Source organism: Telopea speciosissima, chromosome 1 (genome assembly GCF_018873765.1).
Source record: "Telopea speciosissima isolate NSW1024214 ecotype Mountain lineage chromosome 1, Tspe_v1, whole genome shotgun sequence".
Classification (NCBI taxonomy): domain Eukaryota; kingdom Viridiplantae; phylum Streptophyta; class Magnoliopsida; order Proteales; family Proteaceae; genus Telopea; species Telopea speciosissima.
Window position 1 is genome coordinate 39,157,682 of NC_057916.1, and position 25,971 is coordinate 39,183,652.

At 37.7% G+C, this 25,971-nt stretch overlaps 1 protein-coding gene across 1 annotated transcript; it reads left to right on the forward strand.

Annotated features, from left to right (window-relative positions):
• The first annotated feature begins 10,757 nt into the window (after positions 1-10,757).
• LOC122642911 (NEDD8-activating enzyme E1 catalytic subunit) lies at positions 10,758-25,862 on the forward strand. Its single transcript, XM_043836529.1, has 9 exons — positions 10,758-10,887; positions 11,048-11,211; positions 14,558-14,760; positions 15,471-15,703; positions 15,789-15,851; positions 22,362-22,418; positions 22,813-22,934; positions 24,803-24,920; positions 25,347-25,862. The coding sequence occupies exons 1-9, from the start codon at positions 10,783-10,785 to the stop codon at positions 25,632-25,634; spliced, it is 1,353 nt and encodes a 450-aa protein (XP_043692464.1). The 5' UTR covers positions 10,758-10,782; the 3' UTR covers positions 25,635-25,862.
• The last annotated feature ends 109 nt before the right edge of the window (positions 25,863-25,971 follow it).

Below are 25,971 nucleotides of genomic sequence, written 5' to 3' on the forward strand. Positions count from 1 at the left end.
CCCCGTCGAACCACCCACCCCCACCTCCGTATTAGCTCCCAGTGACTTCTCGACCAATTGGGATAAGCGCATTCCTTTTAGTATATGTGCTTTCTCACTAAATGGGGGGAATAAAAAAATTAAGAGCAAATTACATGCACCCCTCTGTAATTTGAAACAATATCAAAACACCCCCTTAGTTTCACTATTTCAAAAAACCCCCTAATGACACGGTGTTAGCAAACTATTAGTTTTATAAGTAAAAAGACTGTTTTACCATTTTAGCTCAGTGACTATTTTAAATTCCCATTTTACCTTTATTCTGATTCTTCTCCTCAAAACCCCCAAAAACAAGTTAGGGTTTTGTTACCAATTATAGTTCTGGCAATTTGTAGAACACAACCCCCAAACACGGTGGAGTTCCTTTGGCCCCAGCACCCTCCGGTGAAGGTAAGTTCCGGTGAATCCTCTCTCTCTTCCTATTACTTCTACCATCGTTTAATTGAGCTTTATCCAATGCCATTAATACACAATCCTGTGTCGACCCATCAAGCCCTGTTGTTAAAACCCTGTTGTGAAAACCCTGTTATGAAAGCTCTGTTCTAGAAGTCACTATCCCATGTAAGTGAAGGAATCAACTCCTCATATGTTCTTTTTTCCCAAATTCCAATCGGTCATGTCCGAATGCATTAGATGCATGGACTCTCTTGTGTCAATTTTTCCTGTGACCTTTTTGAAAACATAACTAATGTGGTAGATATTGATATGATTTGAAATTAACTTGTATATAATTTGAAGGAGATGATGAATTGAGAAAGGCTGAAAACTTAGTTTTGAGTGCCATTTCAAGAAATTGAAATTTGGGATGGAGATATTTTGAAATTAACTTTGCATTATTCATGTTTATTCTTGCAGATAAAAATGTCAACATTGAGTGTGAATGAGAGCAACCAAGGTTCAACATTGTATTTGAACTTACAATGTAGGTCAACGAAGGGCATTAGTGAGGATATCAGAGTCTACACAAAACAAGAACAAGTTGTACTACTGTTGCAAAGATGCACCTAATGGATGTGAATTCTTCAAATGGTGTGACCCAATAAATGCACCACCACCTGTATTGGCCACACCCGGAGGCCATCCACATGAGGTTGTAGTTGAAAGAAGTCGAGAAGATAGACAGAGTGGGAAAGAGATGCGTGGTGTGAAGGAAAGATTGAAGGAATTGAAGAACTCTGTTGAAATACTGAAGCTTGTAGTAACAGTTTTGGTTGTGTTGGTCTTTGTACTATTTGTTAACAAATAGAGTTAGGAAAGCAAGTTTGTGGTGTCTTTGTACCATTTAAGTTGTAAGGTTTGTACTTTTAATTTGAATGTGACCAAAATGTAGTACTACTGAAATGGTTTTAATTTCTTTAGATTTGCGTATATGAACATTTATTTTCAAACGGACAGCATTTTGGCATATATATGATAGTAGTACAGATAAACATTCCAGCTAAGTGTTCAAATGGACAACATTTACTCATATACAAAACAATATTACATACTTGTATTATACTACCATCATCATCCACACAGTAATTACCATCATCACAATACAATCTAAATAAAAGTCAACATCCACACAAATATTAATTGTTCAAATTCAAACCCATCATGCCATAAACATCCACACAAATATTACTTGTTTAAATTTTTTTTTATTTTTTATAACACTACTTGTTTAAATTCAAACCCATCACATACACTCACTATTTCAAGTCCTAAACACCCTCTTAAGACCCTCTCAATTCCTAACCAGTTACATCCTTTCCTGTTTTACACCCATCTCCTCAGCTGCCCATCTTCCTAGTTGCTGCCCTTTTTTCATTCCTGCGTGCATGCTTCTTGGTCAATTTGGGCACAGTCCTTTCATGTATACTCTCTTGTGTCATAGTTGTAGATGCTTGTGATCTGATAATTCTTTAAGAGATGCAAGTACCATCTTGGCTCTCATTCACCTTCTTTCTCTACATATGTATGATATACAACATAAGAAAGAGAGAGTTAGTAATGCATTTCAATGAAACATTCAAGAAATTACTGAATTAGGTATATAGGTTATATATCTTCACACCAGCTCCCTGACTAGTAGAAGCTCCAGTGCCCTTCACTAGAGCTAACTGACATTTTCTCTTGTTGTGGACTCGTTGCTTGCAGTTGCTACATATCACATACTTTGATCTCCCCTTGTACTCCTCATCACCATCTTCTTCCTACTTGTCTGAGGTCTTCCTAGTCTCCTTTTAAGAATTGGAGGTTGTACCAGCTTGGTAGGATTAGTTGGTTTCAATTCAGACAAATCAGGAAGTGGCTGGATTATCCTACTATATGCATCCATATATATCTCCACATTGTAGAATGCATCACAATATTGTTCTATTGTTCCCCTCATGAAAGTGATAGCTATTGCTGCATGTTTACATGGCACCCCAGTAGAATTCTACACTCTACAGGTACAAGTGTGATCTACCAAACTAACCATCAATCGACATTGAAACATATCTTGCACCTCAAAGGTATGTGGACTAGATGGATGAACAATGCATTCCCTTGCCTTTTGTTGCACCATGTCCAATTTTCTCTTCAAATTTGTTGTGACTATACCATGAATGTCATAACCACAATATTTCTCATACATTTTATACAATCTCTCCATCATCTTCACTCTTAGTTGGTCATCTAAGGTAAGAATAGGTATGTGCCTTAATTATACTATCCATTGGTTGAAAGATTCAGACAAGTTATTAGTGACATTGTTACTCTTTGCCTTATCATCAAATGCATGTCTTGCCCATATGCTTAAGGGATTGTTAATCTACCATTGATATGCTTCATTGTTAAACTCCCTAATAAAATTCATCTCTCTCAAACTGGATGGTAGTATAGGCTCTTGATGTTGACCAAAAATGCTTCTTCAAAACTGGACTAGGAAATTTTTTTCTGAAATTTTGATATAGATGTCTGCTGCAACATCTCAGTTGAGCATATGGGAAGATCATACTAATTGCATCAGATAGTCTCTACACAACAGAATCAAATTGTCAGTATTACCAAAATATAAAGGCATGTTGGTAAATAAACAACATATGCAAATAATGGAGTACCTTCTGTTTGTCTGACATAAAAGTCAGAGATTGATCATGACTGACAACTTCAAGTCCCTCATGTAAGTATTCAAGGAAAAAGAGTCAACTGTCTTTGCATTCTACTTCTACTATTCCAAATGCAATGGGGAACAAGGCATTATTCTCATCAACAGATATGACTGATAGTAGAACACCACCATACTTTTCTTTGAGATGACATCCATCAATATCAATAAATGGTTTGCATCCCTTTTTGAAACCTTCAGTGCATGCATGAAATGATACAAATAACCTCTTAAATACTAAAGGTTGTGACATGTCTTGCCAATCATTATAACGTAACTTGACTATACTACCAGGCATATTCTTCAAGACCAAATCAGCATACTCAAGTAACAGTGCATTTGGCTGTGCAAAGCTACCTTGATTAATTTCTATAGCAATGTTGTGTGCCCTGTACATCTTCATGTAAGAGACTTGAATTCCTGTTGAACTCAAAACTGTCTTCATTATCTTCATATAAGAGACTTGAATTCCTGTTGAACTCAAAACTATCTTCATTATCTTCACATATATGTTTGGATCAGTCTTAATCTGATTTGCAAATTTTTCTGCTATCCATTTTGATGTAACACTCTTGTGTTTTGTGATCATAATGCATGTATGTGTTGGATTATAACACTTTATCATAAAAGTCTTGTCAACAGTGTTAGTCATTAAAACACGGGAAGCATACACTCTTCAAGTACATCCACTTGCTTTACATACAACACAGACTTCGTAGCTGTCATTTTTAAAAAACAACTTCTTAAAATCCTCCTGAATCAAGGTAGTTCTTCCATTGAAGACAACAACATTAGCATTAGCAGCTTTACCTCTACTAGATGCAGTAGCATCAGTATTAGCACTCCCAGTAGAGCCACTACCACTACTATTAGCACTAGTCGATACTTGACAAATAACACCACCCCTTCTAACACTCTGCTTTGGCCTTCTTGGTACAGCTCTAGTCTGACTCTTCTTAAGCTGTGTACCATCAACTGTGGAACCAAATGCAATCGTCTCCTCAGCTAAATTTTCTCTACAAACAATCCTATTAAGAAAGTTGTTGGCTGTATAGTTGTCCATGTGACCAGGGCTAACTTTAAGATCATAAACATGCAAACTGACACCATCCCTCTCAGTCAAACCACACAACTCACACATAGTATAGTCATCTGTCACCACTTTGACCACTCCATCAGTCATTTTGCATCTGGCTTTGAGGGTTACATTATGGCCTACAAGTACATGGTTAATGACTGAATTGTAGATGTCAAAAACCATGTCCAAATACCCATACAAGCTAGTCTAGGTCAACATATTTTCTGAACACTTTACCATCCCAATGAAATGCAATAGCACACCTTACATTCATTACTTGATAGCTGCTGAAAAAGGTCATAAAGATTAGAGGAAATTAATATACATAAACTCTTATTCAATATCATAAGCTCAGACATAATCAAACTCATGAGATATTTGGCAATGTCCTATAAATTAAGAGTTAAAAGTCCATATAAATAGAGCAAAATAGAATAACTAATTTAAGATACATGCCAAAATTTTAGGTTCTGCATCCTTAGTTCAAGCATGTTTTAGGTCTAGTATATCTCTTCAGAGGCCTATCTAATTTCACTTTCTTACCTTCATGCTCCCTAGAACAAAGGCTGCTAGGGCTTTTGAAAATCTCAGACAAAACATGGGTGGTTTCTGGTAGGGTTCAAAAACAGGTTTGGAACTAGGATTTTATGGATGAATTTGAGGGGTATTGGGAATAAAGGCTGTTGAGTAAAATTGAAGGCAAACTAGTCTGGGGTGAGAGATTTATGAAAGTTTGGAGATGGATGAGTAAACCTTCATTCAAGAGATTATTAGAAATGGAAAGATCAATACAATTAAAACTTTGTATTTTGAATCAGAAGTTTGATAAAAGCAACTCTAAGGTTTCAATCACCAAAATATTAAGATTTTATTAGTTTGGAACTCCCAAACTGTTTACATCCAAGTGTGGCATTCAAGTTGAACTATAGAATTTATGAAGAACTGAAACAAATGTGATATAAAACCTATTACAAACCAAATTGTCCTATAGTTAAGAGAAGTTGCTCTTCTTGGTAATGAATTTCTCCCCTATTATACCAGGTTATGGAAAATACAAAGGGGCTCAAACAAATGTTAAAAGATTATATTCCTCAGAAATCAGATCTTTTTAAATCTGGTAGATTAGATAATGACAAGATTTGTGCTTCTGTTTTTGTTTTTCTTGTCATTGGTCTATTTTTTTTTTTTAACAGTAGAGGTAGATATTCTTAAAAATGTATTCTGATTATACAACTAAAAAAATTGGGTATAGAAGGAAGGAAAGAAAGATAAGGAGAAATTTTCTTCAAAGGGTCTTGCAAAACCAATACACAAGAACAGAGCTAGGGAGAGATGTGCAGAGAATTTGGGAAAATAGCAATCAAAATGCAACATATTGCACGGTTTGGGGATGGATTTATATACTATATGTATAAATCACATGGATAAATCAAAATGAATTAAGAGATCAAATATATTGCCAAGAATTAATCTAAATCTAATTAGACAAACCCTAGCGCAAATCTAACAAAAAATTTTGATTTGATTACATTTACGGAACATGACAAATTAGTAATGGATTCAAGGGGGAAAAGTTACTTTAAAGTGCCAAATGTTCTCGAAGATTTTCGGAGAGAAGATGGATCTGCTGGAGAGGACAGTGTAGCAATGCACGGTTTGGGGATTTATGGCAACTTCAATTTTCTCTCTTCAATAGCATCAGCAGTACAGTAGCACCCGCAAGCAACCGACGATTATTTCACGCAGCAGCAGCGGCTCCGATGATGATTTCTACCAGTAGCACCACCACCGACATTTATTCTCCTCTACGTAATTCGTCGGAGAAGAAAGGGATAGGTTCAGAAGATGAAAATGGAACGTTATTTGGGGGGGAGAAGGGTTTGTGCTTACCCTTATGTCTCATAAAGGTAAAATGATCCATAGGAAAAATTTAAGGGTAAAATAGGGTTTTTGAAAAGTTTAACTACAACTAACGATTTACACTTGACGGTAGGGGCTTAGAAGAAGAAGGGATGGGTGGCCCTGGGCCCTATGGCTAGAGAAAGAAGACAGCTGCCCCTTCACTGTCCTCAGGGATAAAACCGTCCAAAAGAAAAAGAAAAACACTTTGTTGTCTAGTTTTGTAAACCAAATTCAATTTTGTTTAATTTTGTTAAACCAAACAATATGTGGATAGTTTAGTAAAGAGAAAGACAAAAATGTCTAATCTTGTAATTTTTCTTTTTTTTTTTGGAGAAAAGTTCTCTATGAAGGAGTGTACTACCCACGCCCAGACACACTAAGGGGCAGAATGACCGCCCTACATATGCTTCCGTGCATTCTCTTATTGGGCCTGTGCACGCAAGGGTCGTGCTCCTCCACATAGAATGGTCCCCCTTTTTGTGATTAATAGTAATTTTTTCCTTTATATATAAAAAAGTGTGCATTACAATTTTAGGTATTGGTATTTGATCAATTAATTCGTACCAATATCAATAGTTGATCAGTGAATTTATTTTTAAAAATTTAACCTATCAATAAACAAATAGTTGACCAGAATGTATTTAGGGTCTTTTTGGTATCATTTTTCATTTTGTTTTTGGCCTATTTAAAAAAATTATTATTAAAAACCATTTTTGATCAAAAAATAAAAACTGTTTGGTAACTACCAAACATAATTGATTGTGGAATGAAAAATAGTTTGGTACAAATATTTTCATAACAATTTTTGTAGAAAGAGCCCAAAGCCCATATGTAGTTTAAGTGGTGGGTCTTTACCAAAAAAAAGTTTAAACCCTCTTTATCCTTGTTGTTTCTTTACTTGATTTCTTCTCCATCTTCTTCTTCTTATTCTTTTTCTTATCTTCTTGAATCGAATCCCAGCCGAGTCTTACTCTTCCTCTACAACCACAGTCATTGAACCCTCTCCCTCCCATCTTCTTCCTCTCCATTTTTCTTTTCAACACAAAAACCGTTTCCATTTTTTGAGCTGAAAAAATTGAACCCTCTTACTACTTCTATTTTGGGTTGAGGTAGGGGTGGCTGGGGGATGTTTGGTTTATTCTCTGGGTTGCCTTTGGTTCTTCATATCAGTCCTGATTCCGAACTAACAAAAATAAAACCCCCGTCTCCGTTCCTTGTATCCAAGCATCAATTTCTTCATCTCTTGAACAGATTGAAGGCTTTGGCCTTAAAAAATGCATTTGATTATGTTCTGGTGGCTTCGAACTGAGATATCAGGAGAATACATACATGAATAAAAGAAACGATGGACGTGGAATGGGAGGTTCAAAATTTTGATTGATGGTGACTAACCTAGAAAGAGGTGGAGGGATTTCTATGTAGGGTTCTTTGTTTGGTGAATCTGCACCAATTTTTTTGGGCACTTGCACCATTCTTTGATCATTGGGATCTCAGAAAGAGAGTCGAAATGCTTTTACTTGAAGAAGAAGAGGGGCGGGTGGGATCGAATAGAGGACAATGGCTGGGTAGGGTAGCAGGGAAGGGATGGGCGAGGCAGTTGAGGTGATTTGGGTTGCAGCAGGGGGTGGAGTTTCTCAAAGAAGAAGAAGAAGGACTGGTGGTGGAGGAGGCAAAGAGGAGGAGGTCGGCATTATCTTTCTAATTAAAGGAGGAAGTGATTCTTTTACCCTCGACTTTGGGACTTTATAAGCACATGTTCGTTAAAATTCTAAAAAAATTACTAAGAAGGATTTTTGGTCAAAATTCATAATAAGGTCTCAACTCTATTATGGTTTTTCTATTATTTTGATGTTTTGTAAATAGAAATAAGGTCCATAAATTGTACCAAACACTTGTAAAAATGTTTGTGCCAGAAAAACAAAATGAAAAATGATACAAAAAAGACCTTTAACTAATACGATACAAACATCTATTTTTTTTAGGGAAGCAGTTTTCTGTCCGGGAGTGTGGCCTACGCCAGCACTCCCATGTGTCTATCTCTCTCCTCCTTAAAATAAGGGGGCAGGGATGTCTTTTCACATGGGAAAGAAAGAGATAGACTCATGGGAGTGCTGGCGTAAGCCACACTCCACAGAGATTTTTTTTCTTTTTTTTTTATATAGATAAGTATAAATTACATTATGACCCCCTGAGATTTATCCTAAATACAATGCAACCCCCTGTATTTCTAAATTATACAACCAAACCCCTTGAGTTTAGGTTAGCTGTTACAGTTAGCCCCATTCTGCTAGTTTGGTGTTATGACGTAGGTAATTGATGCCTTCAAATGATTAATATACCCCTGTGTGAACTAACCATTTTGCCCATAGGACATCCCTAACTTCACACCCCCTTCCCTTGCTACTCAAATTAGTCACCAACACTTGCGATGACTTACGGCTATGAGGAAGGTAATTTTTTTTCAATTTAGGGTTCGCATCATCTCCGCTCACCAGTTAGGGTTCGATTCTGCTATTTTTTAAACCAATTTCAATAAAAAATCTCATTCCATTTTTTAAAATGGAAACCACCAGAAAAAAATCATTTGTGGTGCATAACTTCTGTGTCTTCAGATTGTTCAAATAATAGAATGGAAATAAGACAGCTCAACTCTTTATTCCTTGAGCATAACTTCTGTGTCTTTGTTTGGGATTTCTTGCTTAGCTCAGGTAATTCTTCTCAGGGTTTTGTCTCTGATTCTAATCTCTCTGTTCAACACGGTTCGCAACAGTTTGAAAAGAAATAAATGGAAACCGTTTAATTTTTTATTTAATTCCTCTTTTCTTGTTCTGAGTTTAATTTGTGGATTAGTTATATGGGACGAGTGTTGCTCAACGCAACTAATTGACGAAAATGGTGAATTTAATGTTGCTAAACTTGAGAATTTCATGAAAACAGTAAAGCTTAGTGAATACAGACTCTCTTATGTTGTGGTCGCTATAATGGGGCCTCAGAGCAGTGGTATGTGATTGGTGTTGGAGTTGATATTCTTCCGCTCTTCAAATATTCATCCCCCTAGCAGAAGTTTACTTCAGGTTGTTTAAAGAATAGAATGGAAATACGAGAGAGAAGAGGGGGGTACTTGAAATGGGGGAGAGAAAGAGAGAGACAATGGCAAGTGGAGAAAGCCATACCAGTGCGGTGGAGTTGTAGGTCCTGCGACTTTGAAGAAGATAGCAGCAACTTCGGTTATGGGGAAAAAGAAACGGTAAAGAGGGGTGAATAGGTTTTTGGTAACAAATGTTAAAAGGGCAAAGTTAGTATTTTATATTTTATTATTAACACTGTCCACTTAAAGGTGTCGATTGTATAATTTAGAAATACAGGAGATCACACCATATTTAGGATAAACCTTAGGGGGTCGCAGTGTAATTTATCCTATAGATTATATTTTGATCCTGATATGGATTGATTCAATCGAAACATAATATTGGTGTGAATGTGAACCAAATCCCTTTTATTTTTTTTCAAAACTAAGGGAAAAAAAAAAAAGAAGAAAGAAATTACATCATTTGAAATGTTGAGAATTTGTATTTCAGTTCGAGCCTTTAGGACTAGGTTTTGGGTTATAGAGATTCGATCCTATCTTGCTTTAGAATACACACACTGAAAAAATAGTGTGAAGAAATCCTTGGCACTCTGACATTCATATCTCCCCCTGTTATAGATATTTCTTGACGATATTGGTAATCTACCATACTCAGACAATCCTATTTTATATCGCACAGAATTCTTTGAACTAGGGCTAGACACATCATCTTGGGCTTTTTATATCCTTCTGCAAGGAAATCTTATTTTGGCAGACACAGGAAAGATGGTAGCTCATCGTCCTCTGAAATCAGAACTCACGGCAATGATGAAGGGTATTAAGAAGGCCCAAGGTTTTGATCTCCAGTTGTTAGAAATTTGGTGTTCGAGTGAGGAAGTTTTATTTTTTGTTCCTCAGCCCAAGGAACAACCATGGCCGTGGCCATTAGTCTCTCTCCTCTTTCATACTAATTCTGTTGTACAAGAATGCGCCTTTGTTCATCTAACCAGGAATAACTTTATCTTTTTTTTTAGTTATCCAAAGTTGTCTAGAACTAATATCCCAAACTCTAATCCAGTTGTACCCTCTTTGAATTATTAATATATTTTCCCTTTTTTCATTAAAAAAAAAAAAAATTGCTGAATAGAATTGATTGGAGGAGAAAGTGAATCCTACAACCAATCCCATTTAATTGAGATAAGACTGACTTGGGTTCAGTTGTGTAATTACTAGAACAACCTGCGGATGCCATTTTATTTCCGTCACATATGGCGAGGTGCAAAGAGGCGCCTTATGGGGTTTGATTTATTGGGGATTCTGGATTTTTAGATTTTCACAATTTGACGCTCAGAATTGTAGTAAGCGTAAAACTTAAGCTAAACAAAATCGGCATCACAACGTCACTCTGAACCTCACGAGTTCCCATCCGAGCTTCGATTCGAATTCATGTTTATGTAGAGGTCAGAGACCAGATACCAGAGAGAGAGAGAGAGAGAAGTAGAACTACAAAATCGGTGAGACGGGGGTGTTATCGTTTCGGGTAAGAACCAGAAGAGTGCAATGGCTAATGCCGAAGCAGAGATTAGCGGCAGATGGATAGACCTGGACAAGCTACTCTCGAGGCCTGGCAACCTTGTCGGCCAATCCTTCTACCCAAGCCCCGACGTGCGTAAGCTTAAATCCTACGATCAGATAGTTTAGCATTTTCACAAACAACTCATGTTCATTCCTTTTTTAATAAACAAAAACTCCATAATCTTTCCAATTGGAATCGAATCATCGGTGATTCTTGGTGATTATTTTTCCTTCCCGCTGTGTGTGGCAGTTGAGAAATGATTTGCGCCAGTATGTGAAGGTTTTAGTGGTGGGCGCAGGCGGGTTGGGCTGTGAGCTGCTCAAGGACTTGGCTTTATCGGGTTTCCAGAACCTCGAAGTCATAGACATGGACAGAATTGAGGTTTCCAATCTCAATCGTCAGTTCCTGTTCAGGTCCTCTTGTTGCCTTTGCACGTCAATACAGTTTTTTTTCCATTTCGCCATCTATTGCACTTCTGTTATCTTAGTTATCATGTTTCTCTTGTGGGCGCTGCAAATTTCTTGATACCCCGCTGACACTCTAGCAAGGGGGTGCTAAATTTACGAAATTTTCATTGACAAGTTGCTTGAATGTTATGTTTCACTTGTGTTGAGAATTGCATTGAATTTGTTTTGCTTTCAATTGTTTGAAGTAACCCAGTTGAAAGTGGTGATTACTTGTTTAACATTGGAATATAATCTTTCCTACTTATGCTATATTCAAAATTATGGATGAGCACTTTGGAAACAATTGATATATCAAACCACATGAGCATGGAAATATTCTTGACATGCTACTCATAGTGTGGTTGACCGTCTTTCCAACCCCCCAATCCCCATACTAAAATAAAATTATAACTGGTTTAATAGGATTCTGTCTCAACAAAAACTGGCACAAACAAACACACATGTTGGTTTTCAAAACGTGTACGAGTTGTATGGCTCAGCAATGCTAAAAACTGCACACAAACACATCCTTACATGTATACGATAATTATGTTTCTTATGCAGTCGCTTAGATGGATACAAACATTACTTTTTCCTTTTTCATTCATTTCAAAGTAAAGAATAGGTGATCTGTCTAGCAAATTCAGCACATCCGTTGGTGTTTGATATGGCAAATCTAGACACTCAATGCACAGTCATACGTCTAATTATTACATTTTCTTCAGAAACCACCTCAACAACGTTAAAATTATATTTTTTTATGCCAAAATATATATATATATATATTTTTCCTGCTGGCAGTCTTTCGTAAACTCCCTTTCTTGTCCAACTTTCACGTTATTCTCTTGAAGAAAAGAATATACGAAAGACCTTGCAGTGTCAGCCTGGGTTTCAATGTTTGGCACATGAAGACATGACTAGAAAGTGATAGAAGACCATCTTCTTGTACGTGACAGATTCATATTGAATTTCCACATACAGTAACCCATCAGGCTCTGGTGCAGGAGCTGTTCCATGGGCCGGGCCAAACCCATTTGAGAACCCAGATGAAGATGAACCGGGTCCAGTTTGAGTTTTTGGATCTAGTAGGGTTTTAGGAATCTATGTTATTTGGGGAACAAAATACTTTAATTTATTCTGTTAGCTATGTAGGATATTTGGTTTCCTAATTCTTTCTTAGTTTCCTAGTTAGAGAGTTTGTCTTATTTTTATGAGTCTTTTATTTCTCTTTATATATGATGTAATTCCCCATTGTTGGAGATAGATTGAATAGTTGAATTGTGGTTTGAGTAGCTTGCGGGCTGTGTGTGAGTTTTCTCCCCCCCCCCCCTTTCTTCTTGTGCGATTTCTTCCCCTCCTTGCAACGATTTCTTCTCAGATTTTCTTCCACCGACCCTCCACCAATTTGGTATCAGAGCCGAAGGATCCATCTCCTTCCCCATCAACCTCTCTCATTCCCTTAGGGTGTCAATCTCTATCATCTCATTCTCCTTCCCTATTCTCTTTTCCCATACTGTTCTGCCGAGAAATATCGAATTGAAGCCCTAACTCATCCCCTTCCCGTTGCAACCCTACCCCAGCCCATCTTTTCGATTCCCAGTTTCCCACCCCACAGCAGTTCCATTTGAAAAAAAAAAAAAAAATTAAGATTTTTTGGAAACGGAGGAGTCGAACAAAAACCTAGTCCCAGCCCTCCCTGTTGATTCCAGCAGAAAATTCCCCCCCTCGATTCCACAACCCCTTTCTAGCCGCCCTGTTCTTCTTCGATCGAACCCCCTTGGGTTCCACTGGCAACCAAAAAAAAAAAAAAAGAGAGGAGAGAGCAAGAGCCAGAAGAGAAGCGTACCTGGTTGCTCCAGGATTCCCGCCTCCTGAATTTCCACCGCCAATCTCATTTAAGGGAGATCGACTCCAACTTGAACTCCTCCATTAGCTGGCTGTTTGTCCACTAGTTGAAGACTGAGTTCATCATGTTGTCTGCCCTTAATGCGATAAGTTCTTTGTTTTTAGACCCCACTTTCCCGTATTGCCCCATTTAATTTTTTTTTTTCTTTTCTTTTAAGTCATACTCTTATTTTCCAGAATTACCCTTTCCATTCATTTTTATTCGACTTTGGCCTTTTTTATTTTGTTTCCAGGTTTACCCTTCCCCGTGGTTATTATCGAACTTCCCTACCAATATGTTACGCCACACTTCTTTTTCTTTCTTTAGTTTTGCAATCCAATAAATTACAATTCTGCCATTGTTATCATAAACCCACTAGATCGTGGAGTTTGATTGATACGATTTACTCCTTTTAATTAGAGATGGTTTCCGTCAATTGCAAGCAATACTTCTTGATTTGAAGACAGGTTTGCCGAAAGTAAACACCTTCTATGATAAGGTGTCAAGCATGATACAATCTTCAGAAGGCGGTTCAGATGTGGAAGAAAATGTGAACAACGATAGCAACGATCAAACTGAAGTACATGGGTCCGATCAAGGTTGCAATTGAAGATGGATGGTCCAATTTCAGTTTTGAAACTCCATGATCAAATTCCCACTGAAAAGATATCATTTACTAATGATCTTCTGAAGATCGTGACAGTTGATCATGAGATGTGTTGGATCATCGCTCCATCAAAGTTGATATTCGTGGATGCCGATCAATTGTTGCTAATTCTCTCGTTTTAAAAAACTCGTCCACGAGTTTTTCTCAACACCGGGGGAATTGATGCAGGAGTTGTTCCATGGGCTGGGCTGAACCCGTTTGAGAACCCAGATGGAGATGAACCAAGTCCAGTTTGAATTTTTGGATCTAGTAGGATTTAGGAATCTATGTTATTTGGGGGAAAATACTTTATTTTATTCTGTTAGCTATGTAGGATATTTGGTTTTCGAATTCTTAGTTTCCTTGTTTGAATTAGTTGAGTTAGTCTTATATTTAGGAGTGTTTTATTTCTCTTATTATATGATGTGATTCTCCATTGTTGGAGATACATTGAATAGAATGGAATAGTTGAGTTGTGGTTTGAGTAGTCTGCGGGCTGTTTGCGAGTTTTCTTTCCCCCCCCCCCCCCCACTTGTGCGATTTCTTCAGATTTTCTTCTCCTCCCCCCCCCCCCCCCAGAAAAAAGAAGATTATAATCCATTTTGTTGCTATTCTAGTAGTACACAACTAAATTTAAAATCTGCTGTTGTTCAGATTGTGAAATTTTAAACGATTCTAGTTTTCAGCATTATGTGTAGATAAATTCTCCCTCTCTCTCTCTATAAATAAAATGCAAGATCTTTATTTATTTATTTATTATTTAACCTAGGTTCTTTTTGTAGGCTTCAAGATGTTGGGAAGCCCAAAGCAGAGGTAGCAGCAAAGCGTGTAATGGAAAGAATTAGTGGAGTCAACATTGTTCCACATTTTTGCCGAATCCAAGATAAAGATCTTGCATTTTATAATGAGTTTAACATTATTGCTCTTGGTCTTGATTCTATCGAGGCTCGGAGCTACATCAATGATGTGGCTTGTAGTTTCTTGGGTGCGTCTTTTCTATTTCTATTTGGATATTTCATTCTTGATTTCCTTTGGTGCCTGACAGCTATATTTTTACTTCATCTGATAGTCATATTTTTAAGATACCATATATTCTTTCATCATGATATTGCCATAGCACATTGGAATATGATTTTAGAATTGCTGGAGGATGGCATTTTCGTCCTTTTGGGACATAAAGGCTACAAGTTCCGAACAAGGAATCAGAAAGTTAAGCAGTCTCATAGTTCTTATTTCTTAGTTTTTTTTAGATCTTTGATTTTAATCTACAAAGCCTTATGATTCTAATGTCTTGCTCATGAAAATATTTCCTCCAATCTTCTTTAGTAGTTTTATACATGCCTCTTCATACTCATCTGTATTCTAATTAGCATTTTGGAATAAAAATGACATCCTAGCTGATGCTGCAATTGTTCGTGGAATTATTGTAATTGAACATCTTAATGTATTAAAATATGAAGGTCTACTTGTGAACAGTGTCTGGTATGTGCATGCCCCTATGTGCAGGCAATATTTAATTTGATACTAGAAACTGAATCCTTGATTTAATTACCTGATTCACATTTTATTTCTGGTTATATAGATCTGCCATACTCTTTTTGTGCCTTTTATTCAGAGGCTTTTCTATTGTTGAAGTGTTTGGGTTATACATCCTCTTACTTATTTCGTGTAGTATATTGCTTTCTGGTACTCTAGAGTATGATTCTGAAGACAAGCCATGTGAAGAAACAATCAAACCTATGGTAGATGGTGGTACTGAAGGTTTCAAGGGCCATGCTAGGGTTATCTTGCCAGGAGTCACGCCATGCTTTGAGTGTACCATCTGGCTTTTCCCCCCTCAAGTAAAGTTTCCACTATGCACTCTGGCAGAAACCCCTAGAACTGCTGCTCATTGTATTGAATATGCCCACCTAATAAAATGGGATGAGGTAATATGAAAGCCTTTTATGCTGTTAGTTTTTGCTGGCACTTTGGTGTTTGACTTCTCCATTTGATAATTAATTTCACTTACAGGTGCATGGGGGAAAAGCTTTTGATGAGGATGACCCAGACCATATGCAGTGGGTTTACTCAGAGGTTATGACTTGCAATTTTTTATTTATTTATTTGGGGGGGGGGGGTTGATGTGTATGGTTATATTTTCTTTGTGTTCTTACAACACCAACAACATCATAGCCTTATCCCAACTAAATGCGGTCGTCGACATGGATCCTTGCTGTCCAATCAGCTCTATTCGAAGTCATACAAGATATGAGGCCTAAGCTATGCATGTCTTTCCTCACCACTTCACTTAGGGTTATTTTAGGCCTACCCCTGGCTCTTTTAATTCCTTCAATCTGAATCAAATCACTCCTCTGAACTGGACCATTCCAAGGCCTTTGTTGAACATGGCCATGTGATGTAGGAGTAGGAGTGTAAATGAATAGCCGAAATCCGTTTCCGTATCCGTGTCTGTATCCGTTTAGCACTATCCGAATTCGTCCGAAAGCTAAACGGATGCGGATACGGATAGGCTATAGCTATCCGAAAAGCTATATTTACATGTAAACGGATAAAATATCCGTTCCGTATCCGTTTAGCACTATCCGAATCCGTCCGATAGCTAATCGGATGCGGATGCGGATATAGCACTCTCCGAGCCGAATCCGATCCGTTTACAGCCCTATGTAGGTGCAATTCTTTGGATCGGCCCAAACCCGTTGGGGGATCCACATGAAGATGAACCAGGTCCAATTGGGTTTTTGAGTTTAGTAAAATATTTAGCTATTTATTTATTTAGGTTTATTATTGGGATTTTCTCTTGTAATCTTTTACTTTGAATGGGTTATCTATTAGCGGTAGAGTCCTTTCTATATTTTAATAGGTTAATTAAAGATATAGTTGATTTAAGATTTTATTTCAGTTATGAGTCTCATTAGAGTTATGGTTAATTTCAGTTTTAGATTTTAATTTGGAATCTTTAATTATTTTCTTTAAATACCAATGTAATTAAACGATAATTATGTTTGAATGAATGAAAGTTCTGAGTTGTTTTGTTACCAGATTGGTACGGACAACGTCCTGTGACCATATCCTTTTTCTCTCATATCTTCTTCCCTCTCTGCTCTTCCCTGCAATTTCTTCTTCTATTCTTTTACTCTAATCTTCCACTCTTAATCTCAGCAGGTTGTTACTTTCCTACTTGAGATTCCATTGCAAATGATACCTACACCTCCATTATTACTGCCAGTCCAGATTTAGTTCAGAAAACACACTCTTCACTTGCGGTTTAGGTGATTTCAGACCTGGATTTCAAAGGCTCCGTAGTTGTGCTTCAGATCTCAAAACCCCAAGTCGATTGGGTTTGCGTGAAGGAGGTTCCCTTCGATCCTCTATATTTCTGATGGTTCTGTTGTTGAATCGTAAAGAAGAAGACAGCCTTCTTCCCCACGATTCTTTATCTCTTTGTTTACTTTTATTTCAACTTTCCAAGTATACCCTTCCCTTTGTCTCTATTCTCCATCATCCTTATCCATATTTGTTTCCAAGTTTGCCCTTATCACCTTATTACGTGACTTTCGCCTTTGTTCCCTTTTCTTGTGATTTATATCTCCAATAAATTACGAGATTGCCATTCCTTTCAATTGATCACAACCTATTTGTTAAGATATGTATCACGAGTAGGTGGTTTGTCCCTATCGTGATTATATAGGCTACTTGCTATTTCTTTGCTATTTTTCCTACTCTAGATTAGGTTCTCTTGTTTCCTTATTATATTAACTTCCTATTTTCTCTCCTTGGTTGACAAGGAATTAGTTTCCTTTTCTAATGTAACTTTCTATTGATTTAATTGTAAATAAGACAAGGGGAGAAGCGACTACTCTCACGTTACTGAGAGCTAACATAATCGGCTGCCCTTCTCTTCTTCTCCCTCAATCTCACTCGATTCCCTCTTCTATTTCAGTTACTGGTTACAGGTTCTGGGTTTGTCACATGGTATCGGAGCAGTAACTAGTAACTGTTTTGAGAGTCATTCTAAGTTCTCTTGCTACTGGTGAAACCCTATTTCATAGAAGAAGAAAGAGAACTAGGGTTTTGTATGGGTTTCAATGAAGATTGATGTTTTTTAATGAAGCCATACCTGTTACTGCTGATCGAAGAACGAGGTTTGTCTCCATTTTTTTTTTCTGGCTTGTGTTCTGCTGGGCTCTATCTATTACTGAAGGTTGAAGACTAAGACAAAGGTAGAAGAAGGCGTCTGTTGATTTATAGTTCGGCTGCTTGCTGCTGAACCGATTTGCTCCTATTGATCTCTGTGTTGCAAGATTTGGTGATCTTTTGATCATATTTCCAGTTACTGCTCTTGGAGTTCTCTCTGTCGTTCCATACAGTTCAACACCGTCATCTGAGTTGCTGAAGATGGTAATGTCCCCTTTTCGTATTTGTGTTTGCTGTTGATTGATTCCCTGGTGATTGGTGTTTCAATCAATCGAAGAAGATTTATATACTGCTGGTTTTGGTTCCATGCTTTCTGCCTCTGGTTCTTGATTCAATTTCCGCTGGATTATAGCTTTCTTGGTAGAAGGTTGAAAAATACTCCAACATCAGGTTGAAGTCGATGGGGTGTTGGGGTTTTGGTTCACAACTCTTCACGTTACCCATTTAAGTACTCTTTTTCTTGTCCTTTATTTTATGGAATAAGTTTCCCTCCACCCATAGAGGACGGACGGTTCACCCACCATCTTAGGATTTACAAACCCCTCCTAGGGTTTTAGTATGTTCCAAAATACCCTCCTAATACCCTTTCCCACATTCACCATGGCTGGAGGGAAACTCGGTCCTTATTTTATTACCTTTATTTTGTTGCCCCTTTGTTTTCTTGGACGATAACGTCTATGGCATCATTACTTTATCTAGTTTCCATATTTACCCCTTTCTTCACCATTAATCCACTCATGTCCATATTTTATCATACCTTCCAAGTTTACCATTTGGCCTCCGTTTGTGCTTATATTTGAATTCCTCTAAATTACATTCATGCCATTTCCCTCTTTGTTTTGTTATATTTACAGTATTGCCATTCCTCTCCTTTATTTACAAATAACCCCTTGCAAAATTTTGGATTCTTCTCCTTTATTTACAAATAGCCCCTTGCAAAATTTTGGTTATCTACTATACTACCATTAGTCCTTGCTATTGCCTACTGTGTACCTAGGTGGGTCCATACCAAACCCAATTGGGTATTTTGATCTGATTTCCACATCACTTGGAGATTGCATGAAGTAATTACATAATAGCCATTGTAATGTAGGACAGGATTGAAGGTTCATCCAGTCCCAAAACAGGATTTGAAATCAGGGAAAAGGGTACAGCTTGATGGGGTTAAGATTGGGTTGGATTGGAGGATTAATGGGTAGGCTTAGGATAAGGAGAAGGTGAGGGAACAGGTCTGGAATAACAGGGAAGTCAAGGGCTTAGTCAAACAAATTTGGAGCAGGTTGTTCTACTTTGCTGATTTGAGTAACAGGGTAGAAAATAGGGTTTTAATGGGTTTTGGGAGAAATTCTGTAGCAGATAATCTGCTGGGTAGAATGGGAAGAAACAAGGATCGAGTGGAGGTCTTAGTGGGGGGGGGGGGGGAAGGTTTGCTGAAAAGATGTGAGGAAGTTGATTGTTGGATTGAGCCGGGGAGGGGAGTAATGAGAAGGTTAGTCCAAAATTAGAAACTAACCAAGGATTTGTAGTGCAGGCAACAACAGTGAGCCTCGGCTGTAGTAGAATGGTCTTATAAGGTCTTGAAAGCTTGAAGGGGATGAAGAATAGCAACTGGAAGAGACCTCCTGGGCTTCCCACCGCAAGGAGTCAGCTAGATCAGACACCAGCTCCTTGTCCAAGGATCAAACAACAAGGGAAAACTTCAGTAGAAGTAAACTTGCATAGTAGCAGTAGTTGAATGTCAAATCGTGGGCTTCTTGCAGCCCCTGGGTTGCGTTTATTAACTGAGGAAAAGAGGTGAAGGGTTCAAAATTGGAAAGTCTCAAAATTAGAAACTTCCAATTTTGGACCTTTCTTGAGATACAAGACATTATCAGCCCAAATAACTCATGGCTGATGTGAGACTGACTTTCTACTAACAACTTAAATAAGTAAAAGGACTTAACTATCCTATGGGACCATAACTTAAATTAGACCAGCTGAACCAACCGGTTCACTGGTTTATTACAAGACTCAAGAATTAAAACATAGCAACCCAATAGAACAGCACTGTTCACGTGAACAGTACCACGTGAACAGTGTTACACCAACAGTTGGCTGCCAAGGAAGGTAGCAGCCTTCTTCTTCTTCTTCTTCCTTGAATACACCCTTGGTTCTGCATCACATCGGGCTTATATTTTTGCCATATTTATTTGGTGGATCCGATCGTATCAATTTGGGGTTCCAATTTTTTAAGATTGGCACTTGTGTGACAATTATTTGCCACCGTGAGGGGAGATTGGAAATAATTTATTGGGATCTTACTTGCATGGAGATTATTTCTACCGTGAAGGGGTGAATTGGAGATTATTGGGATCTTGTTGTAGTGATACTCTTAATTATTTATTGGATTTTTTGTGATGCTTATCGTTTGAGATGTTGGTTATTAGTGGTCATTATTTGTCCAGGTGTAATGCTACACGTGAGGAGGAGACTGAAGATTATTATTCTCTTATCTGCTCAAGTCATCGGCTCAAAACTATTTTTATCTGAAAATTACTATTATTTTGTTCGTGTCCTCAACAACAATTTTACCTGTGAAGATGGTATTCAACAATAATCATATTTATTTGGTCTACAACAACCTGATGTTGTATGGTCCACAATAACCTATACTACCTATTTGGTTTGCAGTAACCTACACTGCCTATCTGGTCCACAATAACTTATGTTGTTTAGCTGGTCTACAACAACCTGATGTTGTCTGGTTCGTAGTAACCTATACTGCCTTTTTATCTGAGATCTCTGTTTGGGGCTCAATATCTGCTTTTGTTTAAGCAAAATACTACTTACTACATGCCTTCTTTGAGAAGGCCTTTTGTGTGGCTATTGGAGCTGCACTCTTATCTTTCTTTGGGAAGATTTCTACCTACTACCTGCCGCTTATGATGTAGCCGTTGGATGCTGCACTTTTATCTCTCATTGAGAAGATAACTACTTACTACTATTGGCCTTCTTTGAGAATTGCTTTTGATATTGTTGTTGCTACTATGATGTCGTGGATTGTAGTTTGTGTTCACTACCGCCTATTTTACTCATTTGTGATTGGATTCTACACGAACATTCTTATCTACTGAAATTGTTGATGGTTGATGTGCTCAAGTTGATACTACTACTTGAATGAAGTTCTCCCTGTGCTCACAAGTGTCTACTGTTACTATTTATGCTTAAGACTGGTGCTGCTCTTAATATCTGTTCTTGTTATTCCAAGCTGGAGCTTTTTGATATATTTATATTCCAACTTGAGTGGGAGTGTTAAGATATGTATCACGAGTAGGGGGTTTTGTCCCTATCGTTATTACGTAGGCTAGTTGCTATTTCTTTGCTGTGTTTCCTACTCTAGATTAGATTCTCTTGTTTCCTTATTAGATTAGCTTCGTATTTTCTCTCCTTGGCTGACAAGGAATTAGTTTCCTTTTCTAATGTAACTTTCTATTGATTTTATTATAAGTAAGACAAGGGGAGAAGAGACTACTCTCATGTTGTTGAGAGCTAACATAATCGGCTGCCTTTCTCGTCTTCTCCCTCAATCTCTTTCTCTCTTTCTCTCTTCCCTCTTCTATTTCAGGTACTTGTTACAGATTCTGGGTTTGTCATACTATCATTTAGGATGGGCCCATAAGCGATCCGAGTTGGGTTTTCAGAACCCTGATCCGCGTCACCATGCTACCTCAAACAACTCTCTCATAGCATATCATGTATTGGAGTTGCTCCCAACTCAGCTAGTCAGCTCTAATATGGTCATTCCTTATTTTATCTTACTAGTTTTGCATCCTCATCTCCGCTACACTTAGTTAATCTATATGACGCTTCTTAACTACCCAACATTCTGCACCATACATCATATCCGGTCGTATGACAATCCCATAAAAATTTCCTTTAAGTTTTAAAGGAATATGTCGATCACACAACACTCTGGACGCACCTCTGCACTTCATCCATCATATTTTAATCATCTAGGCAACATCATCCTCTATATCACCTTCTTTATTTACGATAGAGCCCAAATATTTAAAATAATTACTCTGAGGAAATCTCTCTCTCATCAGTATGCACTACCTCCTTAACTGTCCTAGTGTGGCTAAAGTTACACACCATATAGTCCTTCTTTGTTCTACTTATCTTAAGACTTTTTTATTCCAATGTTGATCTCCATAACTCCAACTTGGCATTAATCCCTGCTTTTGTCTCATCCTCCAACATAATATCATCAACAAAAAGCATACACCAAGGAACGCCATGTTGTATAAAATGAGAATACACTATATAGTCTAAAATTATCACTTTGAGCATACACCATATACTCCCCCTTTATATTCTTCTTACTTACACTTAAACAAATGTATTTCACAGGCTGTCAAAAGAGCTGAACTTTTTGGCATTCCAGGGGTTACGTATACTCTGACTCAGGTAAATAATTCTCTGGGGTATTCATTTATAATTTGGAACATTTCTTACTCTTTTCCGTCGTAATTTTGTATTGGCTTCCTAGTTCTTTATTGTTATTTTTTAGAAAGATATCTAGATTTCAACTAACAAAAAGTTTTTGTGCCTTGCATATCCAAGTATCAGTTGGAAACTTTTTTTTTTCTTTTTCACAAAGTAATCTGTTATATTTTCTTATTGACCCTGCATTAACCAGTTCTGTATCTGTCATAAATCTATTGTTTCCCTTTATTCATGTGAGTGTTCAACTGTTGTTATGTACATGCTAAGCTGCCTTAGTCCTTTTTAAGAGTTGTAGAATCTTTTCCATGTTGGACTGCTGCATAACGTATGCCGGCTTGCCTCTGCTGCTTAACAGGGCGTTGTGAAGAATATTATTCCAGCTATTGCCTCTACAAATGCGATTATATCAGCTGCATGTGCACTGGAAGCCCTGAAGATTGCAACGGGATGCAGCAAAACGCTATCTAATTATCTTTCGTGCGTCTGATTCCCCTTGTATTTCTGCTAAGCTTTGAACTTCTAGAAGAATCATGTCTTGGATGTTTGAATTGCCATTGTGTTACCATCAAAGTATGCCCCATTAATACTTTTAACTAGTTATGGATACATTGTAGGCAGTAAAAAATGACCTATCAATTATCATAGAACTGAAAAGCTTAAATATGTCTAGATTCTTTTTTTCTTAGAATTTACATAAATAACCAGAAGATTGGAGTTCAGCGGGTCAGTAACATTGGAGTGTCAAATCTGCAAGGCTCCAAAATTCTCGAGAAGTGCAGAGAATGGAGGGAGGGTGGGCTTTGTAACTAAAGGATGAAAGTATTAAAGAAGGCTTAAAATGAAGTTGGTACTGTTCACTGTATTTTGAAAGAGGGGGGGGGTTTAGGAGTATTTGTGCACGTATCTCTAGTTGTCACGGCATCTAGGAGACCCAAAGCGTTGGAGGGGGGCCTGGTTGCAAGGCGATGCCAACAAGGTGTCCGCCTTGACAACTATTGGTGTATATACAAGTGATCACAAGAGTCAAACAAAGTGGTACAACTAAACATATATGTTCACCATAAATTTATAACAATGAATGTGTTGGATAATTATCTTTAATATGCTGCATCAATGTTGTAATGTAAACTAATCTTCTTCTAATTAGTTCCTTAGTTTTCCAAAGCATGCACTTTATTTCATTATTAGCTTATAACTTGTTTGTAGGAAAATCTGGTGGCCTAGGAGAACAATTCTTTATCCCCCCCCCCCCCCCCCCCCCCCCCCCCCCCCCCCCCCCCCCCCCCCCCCCCCCCCCCCCCCCCTGCATCAACCCCCCCCCCCCCCCCCCCCCCCCCCCCCCCCCCCCCCCCCCCCCCCCCCCCCCCCCCCCCCCCCCCCCCCCCCCCCCTTCTTCTTGCTTCTCTTCTTCCGCTCTTTCCCCTATCCCCCCCCCCCCCCCCCCCAATGGACCTGGGAGTATCACAATTAAAAAAAAAAAAACTTTCATTGCATCTTCGAGTGATAAAAAGGAAAAGGACATAAAAAAAAATAACAGGTAGAAGTCAAAAGTGAGAAAAGTACTAAACATTTTGCTTTGCTGGTTCAAAGAAAATTCAATGCATGTTGACCTTAATGGGGGGTCCACGTACATATTCCCTCTCATTATGAAGTATGCATAATTAATCCACTTAACAAGGGAGTGATTTGAAGTTTATAGTGACTAATAAAGATTTTACAACATTATTTTTTTCTTTCTAAATTAGAATTAGTGATTGAAAGGGCTTTATCAACTATAGGGTCAGTCTAAAGAGTCTTGCAAGTACATGAAATGTCCAAGTATACATTGTTTCAATTTTGTGGAATTTCGGTTGTCTCACTTGTCTGAAAAGCTTTATTTAATGTTTTATTTAACTTCTTAGTTTTCATTTGATTGGTGATCAATTGGGTAATTGATTTTAACATCCAAGCTTTCAGTTTTTATTTACTCATCAGTTTCACTGTCTAGGTGATTGTCACTTTGGGGTATGTTCAACCAGTTGCTTGCTGGGCTATTGGATTGCATTACTTGATATAAACTTCTATTTTTCTTAAATGGCTGTGAATTCATTGTTATAAATTAGAGGTGTTTGATTATTTTGTTTGAAAATTTCAGCTACATATACTTTTATACAAACACTTTTTTTTCCACATCATTTGAGCATTTTCTGTAAGTTAACCATGCAAATATGTGCCTACACATCAAATATTAAGGAAGAATAATATCCAATTCTTACATATAGAAGAAAGAAATGCTATTATATTTCAGTTCAGTCAGCTTTCTTACCCCCTCATTGTATTGACTAATTGTTGAAAATCTTTTACAGGTATAATGGTGTTGACGGCCTGCACACCAAAGTGACTGAGTTTGTAAGGGACAAGGATTGTCCTGTCTGTGGTCCTGGAGTTCTTATTGAGCTGGATACTTCAATCACTCTACAGAAGGTCATTACATCACGATTATGTCACTTTGATATAGTTTATGTTGGAGTAGCCTTTTATCTTAGTTGTTTTACATGAGTCTCCTCTTGGGCAGAAATTGGCTTTGTTTGGTGGGCAGTCTAACCTTTTAAAACCACTCTTTTTGGCTTGATTTTTGAGTGTTTTAGTTGTGGTTATACTGTAGTTGCAAAGTTGTTGTATTAACTGTCTTACTTACCTATCTTGTTGCATATTTTTAAACTACTGGTAGAACATAAATATATTTTCCCTTGTATCTTCGATTGGAATTAGCGGTTTGTTTTAGTCTCTTCTAGCAAAGAAAGTCCTAGGAGGAATGGAATATTGGCTTAGCTATTAATTTTTCATCATTTTTATTTCTCCTATTAGCTTGTATTTGTGCTTACCTTTGATGTATTTTGTGTGATACAGTTTATGGAACTACTTGGAGAATACCCTGGGCTGCTTCTTTCAAAACCAAGTATTTCATACCAAGGAGAGAATCTGTATATGCAAGCACCTCCTGTACTGGAAGAGATGACTCGGTCGAACTTAACCCTACCTCTTTTCAACCTCATGGGTAAAGTCCCAAAGGGAGTTGTCAATGTTAGTGGCATGACCAAGAAGGACGACAAGAAAACATCATGCACGAGGAAACTACGAGTTGTGTTCAAGGGAATTGATGGAGTGACAGATATGGATATGGCTAGTGGGGCTTGATATTCTTCTACACCTGATTTTAATCAAATTTTTACCCTAGTTATTTTTTGGGGTTACAAGCTGTCCCTTAAGAAGTTCCAGAGCATTTTAATGGCAGTGACAACTTAGGGTGGTGACTTGGGATTTCTTTTCTCTGAGTTGTTATAGAGTCATGATGTTATTGTGAGGACAACATGTTCGGTGTCATTGCAAAGTTGGGAGAGGAAAATATTTTTGATATATTGAGAGGTTATACCTATGAGGATTATTGCTTTTGGTTGAACCATGCCAGTGTAACTTATGCCAATCATGTGACAGGATGTGTTCATGTAGCTGCATAGCTTTAGTATTTCTCTAT